At 41.0% G+C, this 8,957-nt stretch overlaps 2 protein-coding genes across 2 annotated transcripts; both read left to right on the top strand.

Moving 5' to 3' along the window:
* Positions 1–588: 588 nt before the first annotated feature.
* On the top strand, positions 589–3,457 carry LOC110924761. The gene is made up of 2 exons (XM_022168752.1): positions 589–2,206; positions 2,313–3,457. The coding sequence occupies exons 1-2, from the start codon at positions 589–591 to the stop codon at positions 3,455–3,457; spliced, it is 2,763 nt and encodes a 920-aa protein (XP_022024444.1).
* Positions 3,458–4,830: 1,373 nt separating this feature from the next.
* Positions 4,831–5,874, top strand: LOC110924762. Its single transcript, XM_022168754.1, has one exon. It carries the CDS (start codon positions 4,831–4,833, stop codon positions 5,872–5,874), a length of 1,044 nt encoding a protein of 347 aa, XP_022024446.1.
* Positions 5,875–8,957: the final 3,083 nt, after the last annotated feature.

Below are 8,957 nucleotides of genomic sequence, written 5' to 3'. Positions count from 1 at the left end.
AGTACACAGGCAATGCATTTCTTTATTATCCTTTGTATTGTCGGCCTTGCGCCCAATTAATACAAGCATCATCTTTACTCATTTTACTGTTTATTACAAATTGCATATAATTCTTTTGGTTTACGCGAAAACAATATGGTAAACATTGTACACCTCATGAACAGTCTAAAAAGGGCGATTTACCTTGTTCATCATGAAACCCTTCAATTTCTTTGAGATCGTTTGTATAACAGTCTGTGATTAGGGTTTTGATCTTCAAAACTCTATAACGAACTCGTTAGCAATAGTTTCAATCTGAAATTAGGGTTTTTTCTTTTGTTTTTCTTAAATCGCCGCCATAGTTGCTGTCTAGACATCCTGTTTAATTAATCCGGTTGTTATTGGTCGCGGTTTACTGAGTTAAATTTAGCTAGATTGATACTCTGGATTAATCAAATTGGGATTGATTTTCGGCGCTAGGGTTAAGGATTAGGGTTTCGTTTTCTGTGTTTCTGCTGCTGATTTTCGGTGTTTTGGCGTGGTGGTCGTTTGTTCTTCGTGCATGGTGTTTTCGTTTTAAACTGTTTAAGGGAGAGTTGTTTTCTGCTAATGAATGAACGTACGTTTCCGGGGAGTAACATCCCCGATAAACCTGTGAATCAAGGTTTGTTTGATCAGCATGGAGTTCCGGTTTCACCGTTTCCTGCTGATGTTCTGAAGGATGCCGGGATGTACGAGCCAAACTCTTCTCCGGATACTGTTCCAATGCGTGGTATTGGTTTGCGGGTAACGAATATTGAGGGTAACAATCTGGCCCCAAGACGGGGTATCTTTTCTACCAGCAACAATTCTGTTATAGATGGGCTTCTGGAAATCTCAAAACCGGTGGAGTTGAGCACTGCATGTGGAGGGAATCAATCGGCTGTGGTGAATCCTTCCCATGCAAACCCTAGTGGAGCTTCTAACATAAACCCTAATGTAGCCGATAAGGATTTCGGGAGCAATCAGATTGGTGTGCAAGGAAGTCAGAATGTTCGCAGGGATTCAGGTAAGTCTCCGGTATCTTACGCGGATTCTATTGGGGCTGCTAGTGCTAGAACGGTCAATTTTAGATCACTCACAAGTCCGGTAGCTCATGAGGGTTGTGATGTAGTTTTGCCGAAGGAATCTGTTAGGGTTGTTAAGGATAAGCTTGCTTATACGTTATATGGATACTTTCTTGGTGATCGTGTTGCATACCCGGTAGTCGAGTATTTCGTAAGGAATAACTGGAAGAAATTTGGCCTCCAAAAGACTATGATGAATGCTAGTGGTTATTTCTTCTTTAAGTTTGCTGATGAAAATGGTATGATGAATGCTATGAAAGGAGGTCCTTGGATCATTCGTTCGCAACCGCTTTTTCTTAATGTATGGTCTCCATCTTCGAAACTGGAAAAGAAGGAAGTTAAAACTGTGCAACTGTGGGTTAAAATTCACGAGGTTCTCCTTGCGGCATATACAGAGGATGGTTTAAGTATGATTGCAACGGCTATTGGTAACCCGATAGCCTTAGACACGTATACTACCTCAATGTGCTTGGATTCTTGGGGTCGGAGCAGTTTTGCGAGAGCTCTAGTTGAAATATCGGCAGACAAGGAGTTCAAAGAGGAAATTGTGATTGCTGTCCCAGTTTTGGAAGGGGACGGGTTTGTTAAGGAAAAGATGTATGTGGAGTACGAATGGAGCCCTCATCGATGCTCCTTTTGTAAGGTTTTTGGGCATCACGATGGGGATTGTCCGAAGCAAATTAGGCAGCTTACGAAGGCTCCGGCCATTGTTCCAAAAGTTCCTAAAGTGCCTAATTCTAAAGGGCCTTCGAAAAAACCAACGGTAGACAAAGACGGGTTCACGGATGTGGATGCTAGGAAAACGGCAAAGAGAAAGGGGTTCCCGGTTAACAAACAAAAACAGCAATTTGAATACCGTCCGGTTGGGTTAAAAACCAGTGGTGGGCCGAATAAATCAGCCACGACGTCGAGTTTTTATTCGAATAACCCCTTTGACGTGTTAAATGATTCGAGGAATGACCATGAAGCTGGTGGAAGCGGAGTAGGGGATATGAAAGATGATTCGGATGATGACGAGGTCCAGGAAGTATACAATGAAACGGTTGAATTTCTTGTTAATGATGCTACTAAACCTGTAACTAAACAAGGGGCAAGCACTCCTTCTTCAGCGGTTAACAATGGTTAGTCTTGCTTCGTGGAATATAAGGGGGTTGAACCGCCCTCTGAAACAAACGGAGGTTCGACAGGCTGTAAAGGATTATAATCTGAGTCTATGTGCTATTCTAGAATCGCATGTTGATGTTAGTAGGCTGAGTCATGTGTGCAAATCTGTGTTTCGTTCATGGGATTGGACATCAAATGGGGCTCATTGTAACAAGGGTACAAGGATTATCATAGGCTGGAATCCAGCCATCTTGGATGTCATGGTCTTGTCTCAAACCGATCAGGTTATTCATTTACAACTCTTTTTCAAGAAAGATAACAAAATAGCTTTTTGCTCGGTGGTCTATGCGGCTAATTACTATGTGAAACGTAGGGAGTTATGGCACCATTTGTCTATGCACAAAGTTTTTGTTGGTACTAAGCCTTGGGTGCTTATGGGTGATTTCAATTCGGCCCTAAACCTAGAAGATAAATCGATGGGGGCCTCAACTGTTTCTATTAGCATGAAGGAATTCCAAGAGTGTGTGGATAATATTGAAATGTTTGATATTAATCGATCGGGTCTCCACTTTACTTGGAACCAGAAGCCCAAGAAGGGGATTGGCTTGCTGAAAAAGATCGATAGAGTGTTGGGTAATACCGAGTTCGTAACTGCTTTTCCGAATGCTGTTGCTCTTTTTCAGCCGTATAGGCTCTCGGATCATTGCCCGTGCGTTTTAAAGCTCCCAGATGCTGGTATGCCAAAACCTCGGTCTTTTAAATTTGCTAACTTTCTGGTGTTTAAACCTGAATTTTTAGACATTGTGAAGCGAGAGTGGGGTACTAGAATTAAAGGAGTGCATCAGTTCTGTGTTGTTAAACGTCTTCGGCTCCTGAAAAAACCACTTCGTGCTCTGTTATTTAAGCAAGGTAACTTGCATAAAAAAGTGGAAAATCTCCGTGATAAGCTTGAGGCCATTCAGAGTTGTATTGATAACCAGCCAAATGTTGAGAGTCTTCGGGTTCAAGAAGCTACTGTAAGTGCTGAATACCAAGAAGCGTTATTGGATGAGGAGCGTTTCCTTAAACAGAAATCTAAAGTGGACTGGTTGAGAGCTGGGGATATGAACACGGCTTTTTTCCATTCTTCTTTAAAAACCGAAATCATCATAGCCGGATTGATGTCATTCGTGATGCTGGGGGTACTTTATTTGAGGGCAACCATGTTCATCAAGCTTTTGTTGATCACTATGAGAAGTTCTTGGGGTGTCGGGGTGATACGTCGCTGAATCCGGCTCCGGATTTATTCTCTAACGTCTTGGATCCGAGTGTAGCTAATCATATGTGTAGACAGGTGACGGAAGATGAGGTTAAGAAGGCCATGTTTTCTATTGGCATTGATAAGGCCCCGGGTCCTGATGGGTATACGGCGGCGTTTTTCAAGAGTGCGTGGCCTATAGTTGGTGATGATGTCTCAAGGGCTATCATTGATTTTTTTGATACTGGTAATCTTCTACGAGAATTAAATCACACTCTTATTGTGCTAGTTCCAAAGGTGCCTTCTCCGTCGACAGTCACTGAGTTCAGGCCGATAGCTTGTTGTAACGTAGTTTATAAATGCATTAGCAAGATAGTTGCGGACAGAGTGAAGGGGGCGTTAAATGATATTGTCAGCATAAATCAATCGGCGTTTGTCCCAGGAAGGAAGATTTCGGATAATATTCTGTTAACCCAAGAATTGATGCACAATTATCATCGTAATTCGGGCCCCCCAAGATGTGCGTTCAAAGTAGATATCCAGAAGGCCTATGATACGGTTGATTGGAACTTCCTTAAGAATATTTTGCTGGGATTTGGGTTTAGCGGTAAGATGGTTGATTGGATCATGGTTTGTGTCTCCACTGCTTCGTACTCCGTTTGTGTCAACGGTAATGTGCACGGGTTTTTTCAAGGTAATCGGGGTCTTCGCCAGGGAGATCCGTTGTCCCCGTATTTGTTCACTCTTGTGATGGAGGTTCTCACGGGCATTCTGCATCACATGGTCAGGATTGATTCGTCTTTTAAATTTCATAACAAATGTGAGAAGCAGCAAATTATCAATCTATGTTTTCCAGACGATTTGTTCCTTTTTGCTAGAGGGGAAATTGCTTCAGCTAGAGGTATTATGAATTCTCTCTCTAAATTTTCTAAAATGTCGGGGTTGGTGCCTAGTATACAGAAAAGTACGGTGTTCTTCTGTAATGTCCCGAGTTATATTAAAAATGCTATTTTGAACATTATGCCGTTCAAGGAGGGATCCTTGCCTGTGCGCTATCTTGGTGTGCCTCTAATTTCGTCAGGGCTTCTTTATAAAGACTGTAGTGTTATGATGGAAAAGCTTGACAAACGTATCATGCATTGGAGAAATAAATTACTCTCGTTTGCTGGCAGATTGCAACTCATTGTTTCCGTCTTGTCCACTATGCATATTTACTGGTCCTCTGTCTTCTTATTGCCATCACGGGTCACTCATGAATTGGAGGCGAAGATGCGGAATTTTCTTTGGGCCCAAGACTCTACGTTTCAAAAAGGTTAAGCGAAGGTTTCTTGGAAAGTAGTTTGTCTCCCTAAATATGAAGGCGGATTGGGGATTCGGCGATTAGGAGATGTTAATAAAGCACTCATGACTAATCATATTTGGAGTATTGTTACGAAAAGAAAATCATTGTGGGTGGAGTGGGTGCACAGTTACAGGTTAAAAGGTAATAGTTTCTGGTTATCTAAAATTATTTCCAATAGTTGCTACTCGTGGAGAAAGCTCCTTCAACTTAGACCGCAAATGAGAGATTTTTTCTGGTCGGATGTTGGTGATGGTACACGGACCTCGGCTTGGTTTGATTATTGGTGCGATATAGGGCCGCTCGGCAACTTTATCTCCCCTAGAACCATTGCTAATGCAGGATTTCGATTGGAGGACTCGGTGTCTGACATTCAGTTAAATGGAGAATGGAAATGGCCGGTTGCTTGGAGGGATTTATTCCCAGTCTTAATTCAGCTAGATCAATTCCACGTAACCCCGAACAAAATTGACAGAATCATGTGGCGTGATGGTAGTGATCGGAAAGATTTTTCGACTTCATGTGTATGGAATACGATTCGGCATAAAGAAACGGAAGTAGCATGGAGCACTATTGTTTGGTTTACCCAATGTATCCCGCGGCACGCGTTTCTCATGTGGCTGATCATGCGAGGTAAATTACTTACGCAGGATAAAATTCTAAGCTGGGATTTGTCTAGACGGAAAAATATGAACATGATGTGTTGCTTATTGTGCTATGCAAATCATGACTCCCATAGTCATTTGTTTTTTGAATGTAACTACTCGGCTAAAGTTTGGGATATGGTGAAATGTAAGGTGGGTATGGACTCGGTTCAACCTAAATGGGCTGATATTGTGAATTGGTTACTTGTTCGGTCCAACTCTAAACTAGCCGCGGATTATGTTGCTAGAGTGGTGGTTGCGGCTACGGCTTATGTTGTTTGGCAGGAACGCAATGCTCGGATCTTTAAAAATCAACTAAGACCGCCAGAAACTGTTGGTGCTCACATAATACAGCTGGTTCGATACAAGTTAATGGGAGCAAGACTGAAGAATACTGGTAATGTTCGAAGACTATTGAGCGAATGGGAAGTCCATGGCAAAGAGATTTTGGACGATGGGGGCTGATCAGTGTTGATTTGTTTTTTAGTTGTTCCTAGTTTGTCAGGCTAGTTGTTTTTTGTGTTGATTTGTTAGTTGCTTGTGTTTTGGTTTTCGCTTACGTTCATGGGGTATGCCTCATGATCGATCTAGTGTAGACTCTCTACACTACTTGGTTTGTATTGGTTGTGTTGATATATAGAATCACCGGGGTAACCCTTTACCCAAAAAAAAAAAAAACAGTCTAAAAAGGGCACAACCTCCCGCGTTTTTAGACAAACGTTCACACATGTGCACAATACCATTCTCATTTGCTCTACCTATTCAAAGCAATTAAGCATATGCAACATATTGTAATCCAAACCCTAACTGTAGCAACCAAAGCTTGCATGCATAAAAGTGCATCAAAAATTTATATTATCAAGTGCAACAGAAAGCACTTTAAGCAAATATTTACAAAGAACATAGTAAGTGTTTCTTCAAAATAAAAGTAGTACCGGTTACAACATAAACAACCTAGGAGAGGTGATCCAACACTTCATACATAGTATAAAGAACCTCACCATACTCAGACAAGGGACGAGGATCTACAATCAAAGGATTAACATCCTCTTCATCATCTTCAACAGTAGCCGGAACAGCAATACGGCGACGACGTTGGTAAACAATCGATGAACTTCCCCTCCAACCAACCGGAAAAGATTGAATCACGAGATGTGCCGATAACCGGGTAACTCCACCATTATTTTCGTCTTCAAGGCGAATACGGAGCCGGTCTTCAGAAGCTTCCCGATGATTTGCATTCTCAACCTTTTCATCTCCAACAACAGGATTAGTCACTGATTTCTACAGTAATATCAAACCTTCAGGACATTAGAAAGTCTCATCCATCGGATTTGTCCTTTGTTCTCCATTTTTCCAAAATTAGGAGAAGAGTATTATACCCAAAATAAATATATAGGCCAAAGCAGCAATACCGAGACAAGAAGTGTGATGATTGAGTGTCAAATCAAAGGTCGTCTTAACGACGTTGCCACTGCAACTATCACGTCTCATTTAAAACCCCCTGACAGGGTCCACTAAAATTCCTAGGAACCACTTTTAAATCAGAAGACGAAGAGTCAACAGAGCTTAAAGAAAATGACGTCAGCTATCGTAAGCTCATAATTACAAACTCTTTTTCCAAGATAGTAATAGTTCCAGTAAAGAGATAAATATCTTTTCCAAACTGTTCATCCATCCAAAAGTCAAAAGAGGTTCAAAGAGCAAAAGAGAAATCTTCTCATAGAAGATTCCCAACTTTCGCGCCCAAAAACATTTCCCTCTCATAAGTCCAGTGCTCCACTTACTTGCATAAGAGCAACACTAGACTGGGGGACTTGAAGGGGTAAGGTCCTAAAAACTTTGTAACAAATACTTAGGACCATACCACAACCTCGTCTCTCAGCCCTTTTTGACCTTGTGCGGCCGCGCACTGGTCCTACAAAGAAGGCTTAAGAGACAGATAGCAGACAACACTCACGCGCCCAAAAGGAAATCATAAATCCTTGCGCTCTCTTCCATAAACAAAGGATGAAAATCCTAAGTTGAACACTTCCGCTTAATAATATCCAGACTTGGATATTATTTACTTAACTGACACCACACGATAAAGAGTCACACCAAATTACAGCAGTAATCTTCTAGAAGAATTCAATCGTGCACCACCAGGATGGTTACAACCGCCTTGACACGTGTCATCACCTTAGGCATCCCTGAAATCACAAGGATGGCATGGAATTGGAGAAAAAACCTCCACTTGATCACTTTCCACGTGGCAATTCCCCAGCCATAGATCGGATCAGCGTTCCGTGTGTACTCACGTTGGATGGAGAAGATCAAACGGAAGGAAACGTAACCGCTTACGGGGTTAGCATTTTCTGTTAACATTTCACCAACGGGTTTTCCCGCCCAAACTCTCGGTTATAAATATGAGAACAATTCGGGTATGAAATTCAAGTTACACACACACTTCTTCAATACTTCTTCTTCTTCTTCTTCTTCTTCTTCATAAACACATACTTATTCTCACGCCGGAGTCGGGTCAAGGAGAGAACCCCCTTCTCCCCTTGACGAGGCTAACGGTGCTTTGTTTTGCAGAGTTTATCAGAGAAGAAGATCAGTAACACAGAATCGAGCGAGAGAGAACAAACCCTTTTATGCAGATCCAAACCCCCTAGATATTTCAATTCCGGTCGTTTATCTAGTGTTTCTTCACTGAATAACATGTTTTTCATAAGAATTTTGTAAATGGTTTACTGCTTTCTTAAAAATCAAAAATACAAAAACATTAAAAATAAAAACCATAAAAAAATAGAAAATCAAAAATGAGTTACCACTGTGTGAAAAAGAAGAAATGATAGTACATCAGCAAGTTAAAATGCTTAAGTGTGATAGCAGCTTCATCATACGATGTACCAGTAGGCAAAAAGCATGAAATAATCAACTTACCAATGTGATATAAACCTAAATGAACTGTGTATGAGTGGGGAACACATCAGTGGTGTATGGTTTAATGACCTTAAATCTTGCGTTGATAGATTGCCAAAATCTGAGGTTTTGGTTCTTTATACTGTTATATTATCCGGGGATATCAGGGTTGTCCTTCTGTTGCATCCAGATACATGCTGACCTAGGCACAACCAGGATATCTTAAAAGAGTTAAAAATGCCAAAACCTTGAAATTGAAGAACCTCTCCTAGAGAGTCATTCAAATGTGCAAAATGCATAAATCGTACCAAAAATGGTATTTGTCTTAGTCCTCGTTAGATATTTTGGTCTCTTTGCTATACGGAAGTACTGACCTGATCACCAATTATCTATCGTTGAAAAACAAAATAGATGAATTCAGTATACTCACCTACTACAATGAATCTTTGTGCATACCTTGATCGCGGGGGTACATCCTGAAGTGTCCACACTAGTATATCAGTAATAATATTACCTTAACGTATCATATGGTAACGGTACTTGAAATGTTCATGCATTTTTTTAAGTGGACAAACATACTGGTAATCAATCGTCTTGGACTGCTTTTCACGAAAAATTATATAAGAATTATCTAATAGTGT

This window comes from Helianthus annuus, chromosome 17 (assembly GCF_002127325.2).
Source record: "Helianthus annuus cultivar XRQ/B chromosome 17, HanXRQr2.0-SUNRISE, whole genome shotgun sequence".
Lineage (NCBI taxonomy): Eukaryota > Viridiplantae > Streptophyta > Magnoliopsida > Asterales > Asteraceae > Helianthus > Helianthus annuus.
The sequence above is the reverse complement of the archived record's forward strand: the minus strand, read 5'-3'. Positions and strand labels throughout refer to the sequence as shown.